Here is a 24,774-nt window from a genome sequence, read left to right on the forward strand (position 1 = left end):
TAGAATCTAGATCAGGGTCTTTTCCCCGGCTTCCACTGTCAAAAAGTCATTTTACAAAAAGCAGAAGTTGCAATTTGGGTACAAAAATTGCTCCTCCCTTTAGTTACCAGACTTACTCTCTGAGCCTGCGCATCAAGTCTTGACAGATATAAAAAATAAAACGGTATATTTTAGAGAACATTTACAGTCTGACAACTGAGTCACATGACAGAGTCACTTAAAGATAGAACTTTCTATGTTCCATATGTTGGGCTTCATAAGACATAGAAGATGGTTCGTTTTCCCATGCAAGTGAAAATATCATTTTTATCTAGTAACAGGACCTGTAGTGACGCGGCGCATGCGCACGGCGGTGGCTACAACGCACGCGAGATTACCCAGCAGCTTTGCGCGGTCTGGCTGTCTTGGGAGAGGTTTCTGGGGCTTGCCGCCATGGGGAAGGTGAATGTGGCTAAGTTGCGTTACATGAGCCGGGATGACTTCAGGGTCTTGACCGCGGTAAGAAACGCGTTTCACCTTCTCCCTTGTCTCTCCACAACATGCGTCCTTCTTCCTGTTCCTTTAGGTTTGTTGGGAACTGAGTGGGCGCCCTCGGGTCCTTGGGACTTAGCAGAGACTGGGTAGGGGGAACAGAGTACCATGGAATCGGACTTTTAAAAAAGCTTTTCTTGGGCTGGGGATGTGGCTAAAGCAGTAACGCACTCGCCTGCTTTTCTTAAGGTGCTTATCTTTCGCTAAATAGAGCAGAAGCCCCCCTCTTCTAATTTTTTCTTTCCTGTCCCCTTCTTGAGCTCGAGACACTTGCATCTCTGGCTTGGGAAACTTTTCTGATTGTTGGCATCCGACCCAGCTGAGAAAGGTTTAAGTCCTCTCCTGAAAGGATTCGTTAGACTTAGAGCATTGTCTTTCCCACTCACAGACTCAGTCACAAAGCGTTCCTTATAGTTAATTCAGAAAACATTTGTCAAATTTTTAGTAGCAATTTTAGGATACAAAACAGACAAGAACGGAAGGATATACTCTTCATCATCAAGTAAATGAATAAATAAGCAAGATAACATCAGATAATAAATACTATGAAGATGACAAAGGATAACAAAATGCAGCTGGTGGAAGCTGGGGGCAAGTACAATCTGAAATGTTTTCCGGAAAGACAACTTGAATACAAGAATCTGTAACCGCCATCTATAAGGGTTTTTGTTCAAATTCGGCCTTTGGTAGGCATTGAACAGAGTAGTGTGGCAGGAGCCACTGAATGTTTTTTAATCAGAGTGATAAAATGTGATTTTATTATTAGTCTTATGACACAAAGATCAATACATAGATCTCGGCATTTGCAGAATAAATTAGTGTATTGATTTAGGATCCATTATCTTTTGGTAGGAATAAGCACCATGATAAGGGTTCTATATTGTAATTATGTATTAGAATGTGATGTGACTCACTGATTCTTGTATTATTTTAAGGCTTCATGTTTTGGGTTTTTGAAATTAGTCTTAAATAAGCAATACTTAAGGATTAGACTATCCAATGCAAGATCAGTATGAAAGTTGGGAGGCACCTTCCTTTCTCATGTAGATTCTTAAATTCCTCTGGGCTTTCTTTAAATACCTACTGTCACCTCTGAAAGATACCTTCTTTCTGCTTCTTCAGAACACATACTCATTTCTCAGTGCCTCTGACAGAAATAAGGGAGTCAAAGAGTGTTGGATGCTAGCAGCAGCAGGGACAAAGCATGGGAAAAGAGTAAAGTTTAAGTATGACTTTTTGTGGGTTACTGAAATTATGCCAGATTTATTTAGGTCTGCAGTATTTAAATTATTTTTTTAATCTCACCAAAGAGACCTAATCATTAAGGTAACATCTCAATCTCAGTTGAATCTTATCAGTGTTGTTACCTTTCCTTGACCTCCCCTTCCCCTTAATATCTTTGGTTCCTTCTGTATCAATTATGATTGTTTAACTCACCTTAACTTTCAGTATAAATTTTCCCCCAAATTCTGTCCCATAGTCCTCCTTTTTTTATCCATTTATCTCTTGCTGGTGATTGCATCCACCTCACAGGTTCATTTTTCATCTCTGGAGAATTTAAGTAATATTTCCCTCAGTTTAAGACTTCATTCCTAAGAATAGACCCTTAGTTTTCCTTTAAACATCTTCATTTGACTGTTCAAGGCAGTTTCATCAACTGTCTTCCTCCTTTCTTTAACTCCACCAAAAATATATCTAATTTTAAAGCTTTCTCTGTCTTCATCTCCAACTTCGATTCTTCATTCCTTTTACCCTCTCATCCATTTGCCAAGCTATGCCATAATGCCATACTATTTCCTAAAGGTCTTCCATTTCTTCCTTTCATTACCACTGCCATTTAACCTGTTCTGGTTGCTATTTCCTCTGAGCTGGAAAGCTATCTTAATTTTCCAGTCTATCTCCTCCAGTTTTTGCCCTCTAAACTACTTGCATATTCCTGCTAATTAAGGTCCCCAAAATAACTGTTCATGTATTTCCTGCGCCTAACCATTTTCAAGAGTTTCCTTCTTTCCTCAGTATAAAATATAAAACTCTAGGGTAAAATGTTTTCTCTCATATGAGGAAGCTAGAGACAAAAGAAGGAATGAAAAAAAGCGGTGGGGGTGGGGAATTTGTGAAAATAGAAGGGAGATAGTAGAGTATAAAGTGGGGACAGGAAGAGGGAGGAGGGGAGAGAAAAGGAAAGTTAATTATATTATGCTATATGCATGTATGAGTATATCACAATGCATCCCAATTGTTTATGTAACTATAGTGCGCTGAAGAATTAATAGAAGACCAATAGAGGAAAGCGAGTGGGGGAGGGAAATAGAATTACTGGGAATTGAATGGAGAAAACTATTATATGCTTTTATGAATATGTCAAAATGAACCCCACCATTATGTGTAATTATAATGCACATATTACATATATGTTTGTGTGTATGCGTATATATGTTCTGTTCTTTTCTCCTCCACCCCACCTCCTCCTCCTCCTCCTCTTCCTCTCTTTTCTTGGTCTACATTTCAGGGCCCTCTGTATTTTAGCATTTTCTAGCCTTATTTGCATGAACTCCACAATTCATTGTACAAGCTTTGTTTATTTCTGCTATCCTGCTGTCTGCTTTCTCTTATGCCCTCAAAGTCAATTTCAAGTATTCCTTCCTTAAAAGTGATCCCTCAGCTAGAACTATTCTCAATCTGCCCCAAGCTGCTACTTTTGAGTCACCAGGGGTAAATAGTACTTTTCTATTCCTTTTATTCTCTATGTTGCATAATACAATGCCTACATCTTATACTATACTACTACAAGTATTTTGGTATTTGCTATGTGTCATTAACTTTGTCCAGCACTCACAATTCCTGTCCATAAAGCAAAGTACGGTAAAAGTGAATATCAGTGATTACTGTGTATGTCAAGTTGTAATTGAAAATATTAAGAAAAGAGAATAATAATGTAGAATTACAGTTATGTGATACATGACAACATTCAGTCAACCATAGACCACTTGTATGCTATCCCATAAGATTATATCACCTATTGACATCAAAACTGTCTTTGTGAAAGTATGTTCTATCATGTTTGCACAAGGAGAAAATTGCCTAATCAGACATTTCTCAGAATGTATGCTTATTATTAAACTATGTGACACCTAACTGTAGCTGGAGAACTGTGTGGTCAGGAGAATTTCAAGAAGTTAATTTCTTAGCAAGGTTTTGATATTCAAGACTTGGTGATGATTATAATTTCATAACATTTCCTTTAATTTCAGGTTGAAATGGGTATGAAGAACCATGAAATAGTTCCCTGCAGTTTGATTGCTTCTATAGCCAGCCTGAAACATGGTGGCTGTAATAAAGTTTTAAGAGAATTAGTGAAACATAAACTCATAGCTTGGGAGCGTACCAAAAGTAAGTATTTTGAGGCAACATTTGTGAATTTTCCAATAATTGGTTCCCCCAGAGCAAGTGTTTGAAAGGCAAGAAATGAGAATTGCCAGACAAGTAAAGCACTAGACTAAGAACTGATCATTCTTTTGTGACATATTCTGTTGGTCAGAAATAGTCACAGAACTGTGCAGATCAAAGGAAGTAGACAAAGAAGTAGCAAAATTATACTGCAGAAGAGCAAGTAGAATAGAGATACTATTGTTACCATTTTTGTAAATTCATTCTGCCACAGGACTCCAGAGCATTAGTTCTCAAACTTTTTGGTGAAGGATTTTTTTTTTTTTTTAACCTGTAATAAGGCAGATAACAGGTGTATACAAAAGTACAAATTATTGGTCAAATCAACATAAAAATTTCTGAGCTCAAAACATTTATCTTTTTATAGATGCTTACAGACTGTTGTCTGTATATGGGGCACACTTTGAGTAACTGCACAGTAGAGAAAAAATGAAAATTACAGAAAAAAAATTAAACTTATAAATCTAGATAGTTTATCTTATTCCAACTAAAGCTTCCTAACTTTAAGTTTCTTCTTAAGACTTGAACTGATGTGACTTATTAATACAATGCAACTAAAATATAATCTTTCTCATTTGATGTTTTTGTCTAGCTGTCCAGGGCTATCGATTGACAAATGCAGGCTATGATTATCTAGCTTTGAAAACACTTTCCTCCAGACAGGTAGTTGAGTCTGTTGGAAACCAGATGGGTGTTGGCAAAGAATCAGGTAAGTGCTAATTGTACTGATAACAGCTTTTTTTTTTCTTTAGTCTATATTTTCCCTTGAGAAACATTTCTTTTTCATGTTTCCATATTTTCCAACAAAATAGTAAATTGTAAAGTTGGTTAGGAGCAGTGCAGATTAGAAACATCCTTAGTTTGGTTTAGTTATTGTTATTTCCATAGGTCTTTCTCTGAAAAGTCATTTGAAGAATTAATTTTTCTCTAATGACTCAAATCTTTGGCACATATTTTATTTGCTCTTATTTTGTATTTGATAAATTGTACATTTACATCAGTTAAAAATATGTACCACATAGATGTAGTAGAAGACAATTAACATCTGAAACCATAAACTTATTTTTCCATCGCAAAATTCTGACCATTAAAGGAACGATGAGTATGTGTAAAATGCAGGCAAAAAAAAAGCATTCTAAGATAGCATTGAACAAATACTTGTGTGTTTATTTATTTTGTATGTGGAAGACAGGAATAAAAAGATGATTTTTTTCATAGCATACCCTCTTATTACCATTATTTTACCCTATGTAGTTTATTCTAGTTCCATTATTTGTCTAAATTGTGGGAGCAGAATTAAACTTGGAGCGAGCCAGATGCAGTGGCACACGCTTGTAATCCAAGCCACTTGGGAGGCTGAGGCAGGAGGATCATGAGTTCAAAGCCAGACTCAGCAACATAATGAGGCCTTAAACAACTCAGCAAGACCCTCTCTCTAAATAAAATATAAAAAAAGGCTGGAGATGTTGGTTAGTGGTTACGCGCCTCTGGATTCAATCCCTGGTACCAAAATTTAAAGAAAACAAAAATTAGAAGTAAAGGAATTATTAGGAAATCTCCACCAAAGAAGGTTCATATGATTTGTATGTCCTCTCTATATCTAGATTATGGTATATATTTAAAAGTGATATAAGATTACTAAATACAGTCTGTGTGTGTAATATATAAACAGAAGTAATGAAATACTTTGGAGGCAGGGGAATGTGGCTCAGTGTTAGAACACTTACCTAGCATGCACAAGGCCCTGGGTTCAATCCCAGCACCGCAAATAAATAAATAAATAAATTGATAGATAAACTTTGGGGCAGGCTTCCCATTAACTCTTAAAAAGTGTTCATTTTTTGATTTTTAAGAAATTTATTGCTTGGCAAAATAATGAATGTACAAAAGAGAATACAATAAAAACTAATCTTACTCCTAACTCAAGTCTTTGTCTCCTATTATTGTAACCTGAAGCTAACACACTTAGTTAACCCTCTAGAAATGTTCTGTATAAATACCAGTATATTATATGTATTAAAAATAATATGTATATACATTCACATACCAATTTTAATCACAAATGACAGCAAACGGTATTATTTCACATATTGATTTAAGTTACTTTCATTTTTGTGAGTAGTAATATAATTAACACCCTTATATAGATGCCTCTATATGTATATACAAATAAATTTGTAAATATATTCTTGAAATTGAATTATCAGGGCATTTATTAGCTTGCTAGGGCTTCTTCTATAGCTAAATACAATAGGTAGCTTAAATGGGAATTTATTTTCTCACAGTTTTGAAGGCTAGAAGTCTAAGATCAGTGTTTGGTTTCTCCTAAAACCTCACGGTAGCTTGCAAATACAAGCCTTCTTGCTGTGTCTTCTCATGGCTTTTGTTCTGTCCTTTACATCTCATCCTCTTCTGATATGGTCACCAGTTCTAATAGATGAGGACCCCACTCTTATGACTTCATTTAACTTTAATTATCTCTTTAAATGCCCTATGCCCAGATAGTTACATTGGAGGTTATGATTTCAACAAAGGAATTTTGGAGAGTACACAACTCAGTCCATAACAGGGCAAAAGGCATTGAAAATTAATAGGCATTTAAATTTGTGTATTATCAAATTTTCCTCCAAAAAGCTTGTACCAATTTATACTCTATTCAACAGTGTATAACAGAGCCTATTTCTTAACAGAAATAAGTTAAATTACCTCATGAATAATTAGAACATGCTCTAAATGTCAACATTGCAAATAGCAAGTTGTTTGATAGTTGATAAAACTATTAGGTCTTTATTATAGGATTGTATTCTCACACAATTGAAGAATTGAAGTTTATATTTTTGAAAGGGAAGATATTAAGTAACTTCTACAAGGGGACATTTAAGGAACAATTAAATGTTTCCCCACTACATTGATTGTTCTGACATAGGGTAGATATGGGCATTGAGCATCTTTGAAAACAATCACCTTTAATACATTGCATCTCTGCTTTCTTTTGTAGTAGATATGAATATATGTTGGCTTGTCATTTTGTATTATATAGTAAAATGGTGAATGCATGGTCATGAAAAGTTTTGTCAAGTAAGTTACTACTTAGTGACAAGTGATAGATGTAAATAGATAAGTTACTACTAAGGGGAAAGATGACATACAAATAAAGTCAGGTAAAGTTAGAATTATTTTATCTTATTGCAATAAAAGTAATAAGATATTATTTTTAAATCTGGGTCTAGATATTTACATTGTTGCAAATGAAGAAGGACAGCAGTTTGCATTAAAGCTTCACAGACTAGGAAGAACCTCTTTTCGAAATCTGAAAAACAAGCGGGATTACCATAAACACAGGCATAATGTTTCTTGGCTGTATTTATCTCGTCTCTCTGCCATGAAAGAATTTGCCTACATGAAGGTAATTTCTAGATGATTTTATATTTTTTAACCAAATAATATAAAGACCTTAATGGTAAGCATTTCATTAACCTCAAACTCCATTTCTATAGAAAGTCACTTCTAACTTTGTTGCTTGTTATTTTTCTAGTGATTTCCTCCTAGTAAAGGTACTTTTAATTGTTGTTAATGCAAATTTGTATGTGTTTAATATATCTGTTCAACATATAGCTATCTATATATTTATCTGTTTTTAATTGAAAACATCAGATAATTACCATTGAAACCAAAACCAAGTTAACTAGTATTTTTTTAACATAAAAAGGGATGTTTACAAAATCTTTAATTTTTAATCTTTCACTTTCAAAAGCTCAGCATATTCATTAAATATCTTTAATAATACTCAAATATCTTCAATAACTAAACAGAAAATGAGATGGGTTTTATTATTTTTTTCAATAGAGACATTTTCCCAAAACTGTATTAGTGTTTTTTCAGAGTATTTATTTATTTTATTTTATTTTTTTATTAAAGGTACAGAAGTGGAACTTGTTTGCACATAATATAAATAACACTCCTTAAATGCACTAGTATTTTCCTAAAAGGGAAAGAATAAGACATAAAGATTAAGCTATAGGTTGAGAGTTACACTAAATCACAAGTTCTGTGCAAATATTGATAATCCTTAAGGTTATCATTTCTGTTAAACTGCCAAAGCGTGTTCAAAATGATCTGCATTTGGAAAATAACTTTAAAAACAAGCAGAAGTCTCTAGTGAGTTGGAAGTAATTTAAATCCTGTCTATCAAAGGTGGGAGGTAGAATAGACAATCTTTCAAAATTAAGTACTGGTGTCGGGGTGGGGTAACAGTGGATACTAAAGGGAATAACTAGTATAGTCTGTGGTGTGTTAAAGTTGGTACTGTAACACACACAGAAAATGAAGAACACATTTTTAAAAACAAATCATATGATAAATTTAGAGAAAATTTGGTAGAATAGAATAATTGATGAAAGTGTTCTCATGAAGTGATTAGGAGTTAGATTCATAAAACTTAGATATGATTTGACTATGAGAAGACAATGGATTAATGAGTATTTGAAAACCAGAAAAAGGTGTTCAAACTGAAGTCAATATTTATATGTCCATTGAAGATTTTTTAAAATGGAGCATTGGTGTAAGCATCTTGATTTGGTGTTAATTCATAGAATGAGTTAGGTTCGGTGGCAAGAGAGAGAATTCTAGCAGAGTAATCTGGCATAAATGACAAAGATTTGCTTAGAAATGTTCCCTTTTAAATGCCAGAGAGCACAGATGTATTTTGAAAGAAGTAACAGGACTTTGATAGAAGAAATTATGCATAGGGGAAAATAGATGTGTGAATGATTTGGAGTAACATTTGATTCAGATGACTACAGTCTACATATTTGTTACATATATAAATAGATTTTTATTGCATATTGTGCTCTGGAAAAAAAAGTTTAGTGATCTGTAAACCAAGATGCCTGACCTTTAGAATGCATTATTTCCTAATAAGCTAGATGACAGAGCATGTCCTATATCACAATTTGTTTTCATTGAAATATTTTAAGCACATGTTGACAAATAGTAGAGACAAAATAGGGAAATGTCTTAATAGACCATGAGCTTCTTGAGAGCCAAATTTTTACTATCATTTTTATAACCCTAGCACAGTGCATGATATTTAGTAAACATTGATTTTAAGAGGAAAAGCTAATACAAAAAGACCTCTTCGTTAATGTATTTGTTTGCTATGTTTTAGGCATTATATGAGAGAAAATTTCCAGTTCCAAAACCAATTGATTATAATCGCCATGCAGTGGTCATGGAGCTCATAAATGGTTATCCTCTGTAAGTATTCATCATTCTTGAAATCATAGGTCCTAATAAATGAGTTCAAAGTTCAGTTATTTTTTTAATTAGTGAAATACTGCTTTTGGGAAATTAGAAATTGACTTGAAGGAGTAGACTCTAAGACAAGTTGAAAACTCAATTTCATTCTGACATTTTGGTTTTGTAATCTCTGATTCATTCAGTATGTCTGTTATGTGACAGGTACTTATAACTCAGCCATGAACAAAATAAAATTCCTGCCTTTGTGGAACTTATATTCTGATGGAAGAAGACATACAATAAGTAACTAAACAAGGAAATATATATGGGGCATATCAGTAAACTGTGGATAAAAATAAGAAGGATAAAAGGAATAGAAATACTAAGGTGGGAATAAAGAATTGCTATCATACATAGGGCCATCAGGAAGAGTCTCATTAATAAGGTGAAACCTGGGTACAGAAACTTGGAGAGGATATCATGCATTTATCTAAGAATGTTATAGACATGTTTGCAGCCATGCCTGGAGTGAGAACAGGGCAGTGCAACAGAGGCAAGTAACTAAGAGAGGTGGGAGCATTTTAAGGAGTAACATCAGATAGGTGAGCAAGCGGCTAGTTAACTTAGGATTTGTAGACCCTTGTAAGGGATTTTTAATTTTTATTTAGATAGGATGCCATTGCAGTGTTTTGAGCAGAGAAGAAATGTGATCACTCTGGCTACTCTGTATTAAAAGTATACTTAACAAAACACAAAAACATATTAGAAAAATAAATTAGAAGACATAATTTAGGCAAGAAGTGATAGTAGCTCTGCTTAGTGATAATCATGAAAGTGATTAAAAGTGGTCAGATTCTGTATATGTTTTGCAGGGAGAACCAACATGACTTGTTTCAGGTTGAATTTGGATGTGAAGGAAGCAAGGAGTCAATGATTACAGCAAGTTTTTTGGCCTGAGTACTGATTAATGAGGAAAACCTGAATATCATGGTGCCCCAAGTAAAAAAAAAAAAAAAAAGTATTTCAAGGAGGAGAAAGAAGTTGACTAATTAGAAATGATGACAACTAGGAACTTGAACTTAGAATTTGGACACTGAAATTTTGATAAGAGCTACTTATTGGAATGAAGTAGATGCTAGTTTGTTTGAAGTGGGTTCATTAGAAAGTGGGAGGAAAGCCGGGGACAGTGGTGCACACCTATAATCCCAGCAGCTAGGAGGTTGAGGCAGGAGAATCTCAAGTTCAAAGCCAGCCTCAGCAACTTAGCAAGGCCCTAAGCAACTTGGTCAGACCCTGTCTCTAAATAAAAATGTAAAAGAAGGGCTGATGATATGGCTCAGTGGTAAGTGGCCCTGGACACTAAAAAGGAAGGGGGGGAAAAGGAATTGAAAAAGTCTCATGTAAAAAGAATTTGGCTCTAAGGAATGTCCAAAGAAAGGAGGTTGTCATGGAAAGAGCATATGGAATTGAAGTAGGCTGTGGCTTTTTGTTTTAATAGCTGGAACATATTGTACCTGATCTTGGAATGATCAGATAATCTTAAAAACTAGGAAGATAGGGAATGGAAATAATATATATGTACACACACTTTAATAATTAATTTCATTAAAATCATGAATGTATACAAATAACCTGTTATTGTTACTTCAGATGTCAGATACACCATGTTGAAGATCCTGCATCAGTATATGATGAAGCTATGGAATTAATTGTGAAACTTGCAAATCATGGACTGATTCATGGAGATTTCAATGAATTCAATCTCATATTGGATAAAGATGACCATATTACCATGATTGATTTTCCACAAATGGTATCAACTTCTCATCCCAATGCTGAATGGTATGTTCTGAAATTGATTATACAGAAGGATGTGTTTGTGCATGAATGAAATTATTTTTTATGTATAATTTTCCAATTTTGGAACACTATTATTTAGGTCAATAACTGGTTTGAAATGGCTGGTTATATTGATACAAAAAAGATAACAAACATTAGAAAGATAAATAGATTCCTATTTATTGAAGGTTATTCAACTACTAGAATTTTCCCCATAAGATAATCTCTTTTATTTCTTAGTATTTTGAAGGGAAAAATGTGCTTTGATCCAGTTTTCAAATCCTATTCTTAAAACTTATGTACATATTGGAAAGCTAAAGAAATTGAGGCTTTTATGTATATAAACTACAATGAAGTAATTGTAATTTGACAGATATTCAAGTTAGATTTTCTTAGCCATGAAAACTTTTGTTCAAACAGACTTTTTAGGAGCAGTTTTTTAAACATAAAAGACTACTCAGAAGAAATAGAGACATACATGAAGGGGGGAACCCTAGAACCACCACGTAACTTTTTTAACTTTCCCCTTTTCTCTCTCCTGTGGTTAGCTTCAAGAGAACTTCACCAAACATAACTCAATAATGTTGGACAGCCCTAAGTAAAAGTTGTAGTTTTGAACTGGACTCAATTACCAGACCAATAATAATTATCTCTTATGTCATTTTTAGCTTTTGTTGGAATTCATATAATATTTCTTCCCTGGCACAAGGCAGAATCAATTTAAATGCTGCAATAATCATATTCTTTATATTACCTAACCATCTAAAAAGCCAGCCAAGTTGTGAAATATGACCTTTTCCTTTATTTACATGTATTTCATGATGCAGTTCAGTGTAATCTAATTAAGGTTAAGTGTGTTTTTTCTCTTCTGTTCCAAGTTTTATGAGAAACATCTTTTTCATAAAATAATTGCTGGTACCACTTATGTAGTAGGGTATATTCATTTTTTGCAAAGTTTGAGCTTGAAGCAGTTTACGTTAAGTGAAGCTTATCTTCCTCCTGGTTTCCATTAGAAAATGTCTATACATATGCTAGAGGAAGAAGTATCATTTAAAAAATATTTCCAAGAAAACAATACTAGAAGATTAATGGCTTACATTTGGATGGTCAGTACTCTTTGGTTATTAACTAAACCATTTTTATTATATGGAATAGCATATAGTCATACAATAAAGGAACATGTGGGAACCACCATTTAGAGAAGGAATTGATGACTATGTTCTAAGTTTAAGCTGCATTATTTTTTAGGGAGACATTGTGATTTAATTCAAATTTTTATGGAAGAATACTGGGGCAAAGGACTTGGGCTAAGTACTAGAGATTTCAGTATAAATAAGTCCAGTTTCTGCTTTTGAAAAATTTATTGTCTATTGGGTGAAATGTGAACATGTATAAAATGATAACTTAAAAATTTATTAAGGTTTTACCTAGGATACCCTGACAGCAAGTAATAGTGGCATTGTCTTCCTACTCCGAGACTTCATTGTTCTCAAAATAACTTAGTTAATCCCTAGGTCCTTGATCCACTTTGAGTTTAGTGCATGGTGAGAGAGAGGGGTTTAATTTCATTTTGTTGCATATGGATTTCCAGTTTTCCCAGCACCATTTGTTGGGGAGGCTATCTTTTCTCCAATGCATGTTTTTGGCTCCTTTGTCTAACAGAAGATAATTGTAATGTTGTGGGTTAGTCTCTGTGTCCTCTATTCTGTATCGTTGGTCTACCAGTCTGTTTTGGTGCCAGTACCATGCTGTTTTTGTTACTATTGCTCTGTAGTATAGTTTAAATGTCTGGTATAGTGATGCCACGTGCTTTGCTCTTCCTGCTAAGGATTGCTTTAGCTATTCTGGGTCTTTTATTTTTCCAGATGAATTTCATGATTGCTTTCTCTCTTTCTATGAGGAATGCCATTGGGATTTTGATCAGAATGGCATTAAATATGATAGTACTTTTGGTAGTATGGTCATTTTGATAATATTAATTCTGCCTATCCAAGAGCAAGGTAGATCTTTCCATCTTCTGAGGTCTAGTTTTCATTATATAGATTTTTCACCTCTTTCATTGATTCCCAAGTTTTTTTTGTTATTGTTGTTTTGGTTTGTTTGTTTGTTTGTTTTTTGAGGCTATTGTAAATTGGGTAGTTTTCCTCGTTTCCCTTTCTGAGGATTTGTCACTGATATACAGAAATGCCTTTGACTAATGGGTGTTGACTTTATATCCTGTTACTTTGCTGAATTCATTTACTAGTTCTAGAAGTTTTCTGGTGGAGCTTTTTGGGTCTTCTAGGTATAGAATCATTTCGTCAGCAGATAGTGCTAATTGAAGTTGTTCTTTTCTTATGTGTATCCCTTTAATTTCTTTCATCTGTCTAATTGCTCTGGCCAGTGTTTCAAGAACTATGTTCAATAGAAGTGGTAAAAGAGGGCATCCCTGGTGTCCAATAGAAGAACGAGTAGGCCCTAATCTTCATCATGTGGGATTAGGTTCCATTTTCCTTAATAAGGCTTCTATAGCACAAGAATTAAAACCAAGAATCAATAAATGGGATGGACTCAAACTAAAAAGTTTCTTCTCAGCAAAAGAAACGGTCTATGAGGTGAATTGAGAGCCTACATCTTGGGAGCCAATTTTTACCCCTCACACATCAGATAGAGCACTAATCTCTAGGGTATATAAAGAACTCAAAAAGCTAAGCACCAAAAAACCAAATAGCCCATTCAGTAAATGGGCCAAGGACATGAACAGACACTTCTCAGAAGGAGATATACAATCAGTTAACAAATATATGAAAAAATGTTCATCATCTCTCACAATTAGAGAAATGCAAATCAAAACTACTCTAAGATATCATCTCAGTCCAGTCAGAATGGCAGCTATTATGAAGACAAACAACAATGAATGTTGGCGAGGATATGGGGGAAAAGGCACACTCATACTATGCTGGTGGGACTGCAAATTGGTGCAACCAAAATGGAAAGCAGTATGGAAAATCCTTGGAAAATTGGGAATGGAACCACCATTTGACCTCTCATGGGTCTATACCCAAAGGACTTAAAAACAGCATACTATAGGGACACAGCCACATCATTGTTTATAGCAGCACAATTCACAATAGCTCAACTGTGGAACCAACCTAGATGCCCCTTGGTAGATGAATGGATTAAAAAAATGTGACATATATACACAATGGAATACTACTCAGTAATGAAAGAGAATAAAATCATAGCATTTGCAAGTAAATGGATGGAGTTGGAGAATATAATACTAAGTGAAATTAGCCAATCCCAAACAAATGCCAAATGTTTTCTCTGATATAAGGTGACTGACCCATAATGGGTACGGAGGGGGAGCATGGAATAGACCAATAGGCAGAGGGGTGGGAGGGAAAAGGAAGGGGCAGGAGGTTAGCAATGATGGTGGAATGTGATAGATATCATTATCCAAAGTACATGTATGAAAACATGAATTGGTATGAACATATCTTATATTACAGAGATATGAAAAATTATGCTTTATATGTGTAATAAGAATGTAATGCATTCCACTGTCATGCATTTAAAAATAAAATCAATTAAAAAATAGTTAAGATCCAAGAAGATGGTCAATTCCATGTCATCCTGTCCTTAATTCTGCATTATCTGGAAATTGTCTAGAGAAGTGAATCAATTTTTGCAGCATACTGGTGACCAAAAAACAACCTAAACTGCTCTCAGTTCAGATTAACATGTCTTCAGATCATTATTTATAAGCTACAGCGTGATTTATCCCTTTGGGTATTACTATAGTTTAGCTAATGGATAGCAAAGATATATAAACTTAATTCAGTAGTCTCTAAACTTTTCCTTGAATCATTAATCTCTTTTTTTATCTTTAGCTTTCCCAGTTGGCAAGGGATTCTAGTGGGTATTGCTAATGGGTACATTACCAGACAGATCGGGGATTAAAGAGGATAAGTGGAAACCTCCCAACCTGTAGACCCATGGTCTTCTTCACTCATTAGTTCATGCTCAATCCCCCAACCCCCAATGTATCTTACTGCATATTAAGTAACAATGTGAGAAAACCCTGATTTTTCTAATCATAGGAACTGTATTGACAAGCTTATATCTCTAAAGAGTTCCTCCTATTTTCATTTTTTCAAATGTAATGTCACTGATTTATATTTCTTTCATGTAACATTTTTCTCCTTTATGCTTGGAGCACAAATATCATAACTAATGTTATTGACATTGGCTAATTAGGAAAATGGCAAGTGATGAGGCAATATAAAAAAGTGATTTTTTGCTTTTGCAGGTATTTCAACAGAGATGTTAAATGCATTAGAGATTTCTTCATGAAACGTTTTGGCTATGAAAGTGAACTTTACCCTGCCTTTAGTGATATCAGGTTTGTCCTCAACATGGCTTAAAATGCAATGCTAGGGTTCACTAAATATCTGATTTATGTAATTCTAAAGGTTAATACTTTAAAAGATGTCAAATAGTAATGTTTGACACTTTGTGTTTGCTTTTGAATTTCATTGCCCTACAGTATAACAATGGAACTTAAAAAATTGAAAATACCTGCCTTTGATCTATTAAGGCATTGCTTAAATTTTGAAATGGAATAGATATATAGTTTCTTACAAATTCAAGAACCTTTATTCTATTTTGAAGGCTGTGTGAATAACCTATTCATAAGAAATCTAACAAAATACTTTCTTAAATTTTTGTTTTTTCCTTTATTCAGAGTACAAACTGTCTTTAATTCACTCTTGAGACATAATCATGTACACTCTCTAAGTTTCCTCATTTGTTTTGTGTACTTAAGATATTCTTGATTTGGGATACCTTACATAAGTTAAAAGAAATCTTTAGCTGTTTTTGAAAGCTAATTTACTAAGTTAAATACCAGCTGAAGTTTTTGGTTTTGTGTTTTTTAAAGAATTGAACTATCCATCCATCCATCCATCTATCTATCTATCTATTTATTTATTTATTTATTATGGTGCAAAGGGTCAAATCCAGTGCCTCACCTGTGCTAGGCAAGCACTCTATCACTGAGCTACAACAGCAGTCCCCCAACTAAAATTTTTACAACTTTGTTATTAATATGTGTTGCTTTTTTCTTATTATATTTTATTCTTAAAGTGACACCATGTATCTTTTTTGTGTACTTAAGTAATTTAAGTATTATATTTTAGGCAAGGAAAAATATTGTAGACTATTGAACTCACTTGAATCATAGCTTATTAGAGGAGTTGATATTTATCCATCTCATCCCCCCCCCCCTTCAGTGTTTGACACTTTTTTTTTTTTCTTCGTAGGAGAGAGGATTCTCTTGATGTTGAGGTTTCTGCCAGTGGTTACACAAAGGAAATGCAGGCAGATGATGAGCTGCTACATCCAGTAGGTCCAGATGATGAAAATACTGAAACTGGGGAGGGATCTGATTTCTCATTTTCTGATGAAGAAGTATCAGAAAAAGCAGAGGATTGTAGGTCAGAAATTGAAAGGGAACAGAACTTTGAAGATGAATCAGGTGGCTGCTGTTGCAGCTTATCTGGAGAATCTGAACAAACAAAAAAAGACAGTTTGTCAGAGGAGAGTGCTGAGGCACACACACTTGAAATGACTGAATTCAGTCAAGCTTTGGAAGAAATAAATGGATGGGAATGTGAACACAAGTCAGTAACTGAATTTTCTGAGGAGAAGAACCAAAATGATATCAAGCAAGATGGTCAGACAGGTCAAGAAGAAATTCCTGCTGGCTCTGAAGAGTATGAAGATGAATGCCCTCATCTGATTGCTTTGTCATCATTAAACAAAGATTTCATGCCTTTCAGGTATATATTTTTGTTGATTGCTTTTTTTTTTTTTTTTCTTCTTCTTCTTCTGGTAAATGAATGTTTTTGAAGAGAAACCAAATAGTATGACAGTTGTAGTCTGCCATCATTATGTGTAAAATGAAAGCCAAATAACCTTTTTGTTGTAGAACTTCAAAATACCTTCCTTTTCATTTAGCCTGATTTGAGGCAATCTGTTCACTAAATTTCAAATAATTCTGGCTTAAAGTACAAATTGATGACTTTCAACAAATTAATATAGGTATCTTGGTAAATTGATTGCATTTTAGATGGATGAGTTCTTTTGTTTTCATAGTTACATGTATAATGTGTATGTTTGAGCTAGATAAAAGCATGTAAGTATATGCAATGTGTAGTAAATGTGCTTTCTATATAAAATGACTACAGTGAATTTTCTTGGACTTTGAACCCTTTCTTTTTTATTCATATTAGTTAAAATTATATGATAGTATTGTTTTCCTCTAGATTTGGGAAGCATATTCAGAATCAAACTATAGTTCAATAAATACTGGTTTTGTTTATCTAAAAATAATAATAGAGCGAAATTAAATCAGCTCTACACTTACTAAATGATTGGGCTTGCATCTCAAAGCTGCCTTTATCTTTATACTTTTATTTATGAAGCACAACTTGAGAATTTTGTTCCTTTTCCACATAGCTCTGTGTCTTCAGTCTCATGGCTATTGCCATTTAAATAATAAACTTAAAATTTAAAGCATAAGCATTTAAGGAAAAAAGTCCAGCTTATCAGTGGTTCAGAATTTTGAGTGAATGTGTTGGTCTGGGTTCTCCATAGAAAAAACTAATAGATTTATTATAGATGCTCTTCAACTTACCATGGGGCTACATTCTGATAAAACTCATAAGTAGATTATATTGTAAGTCAAAATGCATTTAATACACTTAACCTGTTGAACATCATTGCTTCGTAACACAGTACACTGTATAGTATGTATTATTTACCCCCATGATTCCTTGGTTGACTAGTAGCTGCAACTTCACTGTCATTGTCCAGTACCTTGAGAAAGTAAAATATTATATCACTAGCCTGAGGAAAGGTCAAAATTAAAAATATTGTTTTTAGTAAATACATACCTCTTTTGCTCGTTGTGAAGTTAAAAAAAAAAAAAAGTAAAATCATAATTGAAAACAGTCTGTATAAGGAATTGATTCATGTGGTAATATAGGCTGAGAAGTCCCAGGATCTGCTGGAGACCCAGGAGATCTAGTAATATAATACTAACCCAAATCTGAAGGCCTAACAACCAGGAGAGTCAATAGTGTAGGTTCCAGTCTGAGGTCAAAAGCAGAAGACTAATAATGTCCCAGCTCTGAGACAAGCAAAGAAAGCAGTTTCTCTTTATTCTGCCTTTTTGTTCTAACCAAACCTTCAATGGATTGTATGAGGCCTAGCTACATGGGGGAGGTCCATCTCCTTTACTTTGTCTACCTATTCAAAAACAGTCTCACTAGATACACCCTGCATAATGTTCAAACAAATATCTGGCACCCTGTGGTGCAGTGAAGTTATACATAAAATTAACTATCACAGTGATAGTAAAAAAAAAAAAAAAAAAACCTACATAGCTTTAAGTAGTTTTCTAAGCAGGGAATGGAAGTAATTGTTTTCACTCTGAACACGTGCTGGGCAAAACTTATTATTTGCAATAGAAGCCAAATAGGTGTTGCTGAAAAATATCACCCATTAATATTGTCTGAGTTTTTTATGCAAAGTGAAAAACAAGTTAGACAGTTCCCATGCTTATAGGGTTATTTGTTGTTGTTTTGGTTTTTTTTGGGGGGGGGGGGGATTTTTTTTTTTTTTTTTTTTGGTATCGGGAATTGAACCCAGGAGTGCTTGACCACTGAGCTACATCCCCAGCCATTGTTTATTTTTATGTTGAGACAGGGTCTTGCTGAATTTCTTAGGGCCTCCATAAGTTGCTGACGCTGGCTTTGAACTTGTAATCTTCCTGTTTCAGCTTCCCAATTTGCTTGGGTTTTAAGCATGCATCACCATGCCCAGCTCCATGCTTATAGTTTTTTCTGCCTTAGCAGAGCAGAATCATGCACTACTATCTCTGTTCCCATTCTATCTACTATTGTTTGCTACAAGGAAGGAAAAAAAGTAAAGCAGAGATTTAGATTGTGAGAGGAAGATTTGTATAGTGCAGTGAAAGAGGAGGAAAAGAGACATGAAGAGAAGCAATGTTAATTTTGATAACTGACAATCTGCCATTTTGGATTTTCAATAGTGACTATGAGAATGTTGAAAAATTGTTAATATGTTGGGCTGAATTTTAGGTAGTTTTACCTTCATAGAAATTCTAACTATAATTGATCTTGAGGTATTTTATGTCTAAGCTTTATTTTTAGGTAAAAAGTAATATAAATTAATCAAGTATGACTAGTTACATTATAAGAATTAACTGAAGAAATTGTGTGGATTTTTTTATTTTAGAGATGAAGAAAATATGACAAATATTAATCAGAAAAGAACAAGAACTCTGAGTGTTACTTCTGCAGGCAGTATTGTTAGCTGTTCAACAATTCCTCCGGTAAGCATTCACATAGCATTTACCAAATGTTGATTTGATCACTACTGTGGACAGATTAATAAGCTCAGTTACTGTGAGGATTTCAAGACACCTTTGGACATTTGGACTTCACACATTTTATAAAATTATAGCAGGTATAAATATAGTAATATAAGATATAGTGTTCACTTTAAGTGGAATGTGCAAAGCTTTCCAGAAAAAAAAAGTGATATAAATTAGCTTGAACTTAAAGGATAAAGTCATAGATATTTTAGGTCCAAAATTCACATGTGGTTTAGTTACTTCATTTTAACAATGAGTAAGATTTCGGCCAAGATAGGTTATGTAACTTTGTTCAATTATCTAGAGAAACAACTAATAGCAGTGAGAATAAAGCATAAAGATGCATCTCCTTTACTAGCTAGTTTGTTTTTGAATTTTCAAAGAGAAAAATAGGTTAATTTAAAAAATTTGAAATCTCAGATTTTTGTTACATCCTTTGAACATTTAGCAGCAATTATCCAAAGAAATTACAAAAGGGACACAGGACAGGACAATGAACAAAAATATTCTAGCTCCTACTGAGGAATTCTTTTGCTTGCCAGCTTTTTCAGAGCTGATCAGAAGGAAGAGTCAGTTTAGAACTAATTATATCCCACAGAGCAAAGCCATTCTCATTGTCTGTGGAGATAGTGTCTGTCCTACACTCTGACATCAATATTATAAAGCTGTATGTGACTCTTACTTGCCATTTAGGAATTATATGAATTTATAGGTATCATAATTCTTCTGATAACTGAGATATACTCACTCCTGGTTTTCTATCAAAACCAAATCTGAATCCTTTGGTAGTCAACAAAAACTAGTGTTTAAGTCTATAGCATACTATGTTATTTCCTAGCCTTCTTTAAAGACTATGCAGTGTTTTGAAAATTGTAGTTTGAATGTTCTAAGATTCTTTTGTAACATTAGAAAGTAAAGCAACATACTAATTTGTCAGGTTTTTTCTTTCGTATATGAAAAGTACATAATTGATTTATTGGCTTTTTCCCATTTACGTTAAGTACTATCAAAGCCAGTTTTTAATGATAACTTTTTTTAAATGAGCAAAAGAATAAAATTAGTTTAGAAACTAAGAAAGGAAGAAATAAAATGAGCAGTTGGAAAGTAAATTTATTAAAAAAAGAAAATAACTTCTTTTTTCTGAACTTATTCCAAGTTCAGAAATATTGTCAATAAATTAAAATACATGTCCTGTGAGGAATAATATGGGATATTTGCAAAAGTCAATTAGAGCCATTAAAAACAAGGTAAAAATAACACTATTATTTATAATATAGCACACTTTTAGCTCTGGAACCTTTACTTGATATCAGAAACATCTTATCATTAAAAATGTAAAGTCCTAGTAATCTTATGGGTTCCCTATTCTCTTTATGATGGTCTGGCAATTTATCTATTTTCTGAACATAAAATTGAAATCTATGAAGCATCTATTATATTCAAAAGTTTTCCTTTTAAATATCATCAACCTACTTTATTAGATATTTCTCATAATTATTCTGCCAGTCCACTCTTGGCTTTAGTATTTTCTATAATTATTGGGATTTATTTACCCTTCTTTCTTTGATTTCTCAGAATTAAAGCATAATTTTTAATTAGTTATTGAATATGAAAAAAAAGATTCTTAATTTATACTACATCTTTAAATTCTAACTTATGCTTTCTTCCATATGGAAAGATGATGGCATTGACATTGTCAGAAGCCAGGTTAAAATTGTGTTTGCGTGTTTTAAGCATTATTTTTACTGCTCTGATATTCTTATACCATCTCTCTTACTAGCCAGCATCATGAACATTTAGAATGGAGTTTAGAGTGGAGTCAGGCCTATAACTGTTATATCTTGAGTTTTATGAGTTACATTATGAAAAACAAATTTGCTTTCTCAGGAGGGGATAAAATATCTCTTCTACCTAGCTTGATCAATAAAGGTTTCTTCTGATCATTTGAAACAAACTTATTATCTTAATTCTACATTTTCTTAAAATTTTTGTCACACGCTTTTCTTTGGGGGTAACATTTCATTTTGTTAAAGGACCAGGAGAAAACAAACTTTGTTACTTCCATTAACTTGATATTTGTTGTTTTGTTACCTGCACAAAGGTAAAAGGTTTTGTGTGTGTGGCTTAAAATTTAATTATAAAATCTGTTTTCTTCCTTAAAATAGTTTTATGATTTCTATTTCTTGGCCATTTATAAACCCTATTCTTAATAATATATAGCAAAATTAAATTAGAGAAATTGCTTTGTAATAAATACATGTATAGCTACCACCGAGTAGAACAATATTTTTGCTTTAACAACAACAAAGGGAGATGATTTTTCATTAGTTTTTTTATACTCCCTAATATAACACACAAGTATTTTTACACAGTTTTTAAGTGGAGTTTTCTTAACATCAAGAAAAAATAACTTTGTATCATCTGTAAGTTATTCTGAATTTGAGAGGAGACACATGGAAATCTCTTCAAAATAAATAAGGGAAAATTCAAACAGAATAATTAGGAACAAAGGTGTTTTTTTCCCCCACTTGGAAATATTATGTAGGCCTCTGTCTGGTTTTCGAATTTAAACACGGCACATAATCTACTGACTTCCTGTGACTTTCCATCTTCTCTCTGCTGGATGCTTTCTTTTCTAGTCCCATTTTTTTCTTTAGTTTCTATTTGGCAATATAGGTACCAGTGATTTTTTGAATGATATTTTCTGGGTCTGTTATTACTAAGACTATTTTTATTTTGTTATCAAACATGATTGGAAATTTGGTTACCTGTTAGCCTGTGATTAGGAAATAATTTTCCTCCAGGATTCTGAAATTATTGTTTCTGTCTTCAAGCTTACAGTATTAGTATTGTAGTTAAGAATATGCAGAAGAGCTTCAGATTCTGTTCTCCAGTTGGGAAAGAGTGGTATTCATAGTTTCTGGGGTAAGGGAATACTCCTGAAACTTAGCTAATTCTGCTTTTAGTCTTGAAACTTCTGGAATGGCAGGTTATTTTGTCTCCCACCTTCCTGGGTTTAAGAGGCTGCATCATTTGGAGCCATCAGACTCTGTAGAAACCTCTCTCTCTCTTTTTTTTTTTTTTTTTTTTTAGGCTCTGATTCTTCCTATCTTTTTTTCTCTTTCTTGTCTCATACCTTTCCTTCTATGAAGAATCATTAAACAACAACAAAAGGATAGCTTTAAAGCTTGTTGTTAATTGATTGGAACTAAACTGCATTTAACTTACCTGGTTTACAGTTTATTATACCTATGACTGAAGAAACAGTCCAGTAAGCCAACTAGTTCATCTAGCCTCATTTTACCTGTCTAATCCATTGTTATTTAACTTTTTAACTTAGCAGATTTTTTTTTTAATAAATGCTACTTGGTAAGGCATATGACCCTTGCTTCTATCTTTGCAATTTTTTCTTCTGTTTTAGGAGACAAGTTGAACGGTGCAAGGTTATGTACTAGTAAACAGCAGGGTCTGCTGCTGCAGAAAAAGAAAAAGTCATTGTGGACTAAGTATTTCAGATTTCTTTTTTCATTATTTACGTCATGGAACATGCAGCCTATCTTAACAAGCAATTTTGGATTTTTAATCATTTACTGTGAGAAAACATTCTAACAATTATAGAGAAACTTTTCTATGAGTAGCTGCTGCCATATGTCATTCCAACAACTGAAATTGTGAAGGCATTCTTGGATATATTGTCAACAGTTAATGCTTTCAAAAATAATTTCCCAGCTATTTCTAGCCGGGTGTGTTGGCACTCGCCTGTAATCCCAGCAACTCGGGAGACTGTAGCAGGAGGATCACCAATTCAAAGCTAGCCTTAGCAACTTAGCAAAACCCTGTCTCAATAAAACAAAAAAAGTGGGGGCTAGGAATGTGGATCAGTAGTAAGCACCTGTGGGTTCAATTTCTAATACCAGAAAAACAAAACAAAACCATGTCTACTTTTACGTAGAAAGCAAGATAGTTTTCTCGTTTGTTGGTGGTATTTAAATAATTGTTGCTACTGGTATATATAATAATAAGTTTTAGGTATATAATCTATATTTCTGTTAGGAATTTGATTTTTCATTTTTGTTTTTGGCACTGGGAATTGAACCCAGGGACTCTTTACTACTGAGCTACAGTCATTTAAATCTTTATTTTTTATTTAGAGACACGGTCTCATTAAATTTTTTAGGGTTTTACTAAGTTGTGGAGGCTGGCCTCAAACTGCTTTAGCCTCATGAGTCATTGGGATTATAACATGTGCCACCATGTCGAGCAGGAATTTTAGTTTTAGGGTTTTTTTTTTAGTTTTTTTAATCTTCGTAACAGTTTCTACTATTTTATTGCTGGTTATATAGTACTGTGGAATTTTAAAAACTCATGCTCTTAAAAGATATAAATGTATAAGGTATTAGCAATGTACATCTTTATATTAGTGAATTTGTGCTCCTTATCAAAATGGTTATCAATAATACTAATATGTGAAATCTTTCCAGGAATTGGTGAAACAGAAGGTTAAACGTCAGTTGACAAAACAGCAAAAATCAGCTGTCAGACGTCGATTACAGAAAGGAGAAGCAAATATTTTTACCAAGCAGCGGAGAGAAAACATGCAAAATATTAAATCAAGTTTGGAAGCAGCTGGCTTTTGGGGAGAATAATAAAAATGATGGATATTTTTAACGTATATTTTTAAGTTATCATAACCCTATTTACAGTTACTTGTACTCTTTATTGGACCAAAGCCAATAAATAAATAGATAAATAAACCCTCTTTCATCTATCAGTTTGACTCATTCTCAATATATCTTCCAAAGAAAAAGTAATTCTGCTAAAACAACCATTTTTTTCAAGTAATTTATACGATTTTAGTATACTAAAATAAAGTTTTCAAAAAAACTTTGTTAGAGGCATTTGCATATCTTTAAAAGTCTCAATATCATCATTTTTGTTTTATTTTGTTTGGTCTCTACCAAGAACAGTTAGATTACTTGGTTACAAATCCCAGCCTTTTCACTTAATAACAAATAATTTAAAGCAAGTCATATTTCTTTCTCTTGTCCTGACTTTTCTTACTTTTAAAATTGGATTTATACCTATTTTGTACAGTTGTTTTGAGGAATACATGAGACAATGTGCATAAGGCATTTAGAATAATGCCTGACACATTATAAACATTTAATAAAGCATAGCTGTTAGAATTATACTGACATTCATCTTAAATTTTGCTGACAAACTGGTTGCCTTTTATTTATTTGGGAGACTTCACTGCCTTTTACTCTTTCGGATAA

At 33.4% G+C, this 24,774-nt stretch overlaps 1 protein-coding gene across 1 annotated transcript; it reads left to right on the top strand.

Annotated features, from left to right (window-relative positions):
* Nucleotides 1-366: 366 nt before the first annotated feature.
* RIOK2 (RIO kinase 2) lies at nucleotides 367-24,266 on the top strand. Its single transcript, XM_081290123.1, has 10 exons — nucleotides 367-498; nucleotides 3,783-3,921; nucleotides 4,571-4,687; nucleotides 7,209-7,384; nucleotides 9,146-9,234; nucleotides 10,867-11,058; nucleotides 15,347-15,439; nucleotides 16,359-16,877; nucleotides 19,360-19,456; nucleotides 23,980-24,266. Exons 1-10 carry the CDS (start codon nucleotides 433-435, stop codon nucleotides 24,142-24,144), a joined length of 1,653 nt encoding a protein of 550 aa, XP_081146249.1. The 5' UTR covers nucleotides 367-432; the 3' UTR covers nucleotides 24,145-24,266.
* Nucleotides 24,267-24,774: the final 508 nt, after the last annotated feature.

The sequence above is a fragment of the Spermophilus citellus genome (assembly GCF_964194105.1).
Source record: "Spermophilus citellus genome assembly, chromosome: 1".
Classification (NCBI taxonomy): Eukaryota; Metazoa; Chordata; class Mammalia; order Rodentia; family Sciuridae; genus Spermophilus; species Spermophilus citellus.

Coding starts and splice junctions, on each gene's coding strand:
- RIOK2 (XM_081290123.1), top strand. CDS start 433: ATGGGGAAGGTGAATGTGGCTAAGTTGCGTTACATGAGCCGGGATGAC. Junction 4,688..7,208: donor GGGTGTTGGCAAAGAATCAG/GTAAGTGCTAAT, acceptor ATCTGGGTCTAG/ATATTTACATTGTTGCAAAT. Junction 19,457..23,979: donor GCTGTTCAACAATTCCTCCG/GTAAGCATTCAC, acceptor AAATCTTTCCAG/GAATTGGTGAAACAGAAGGT.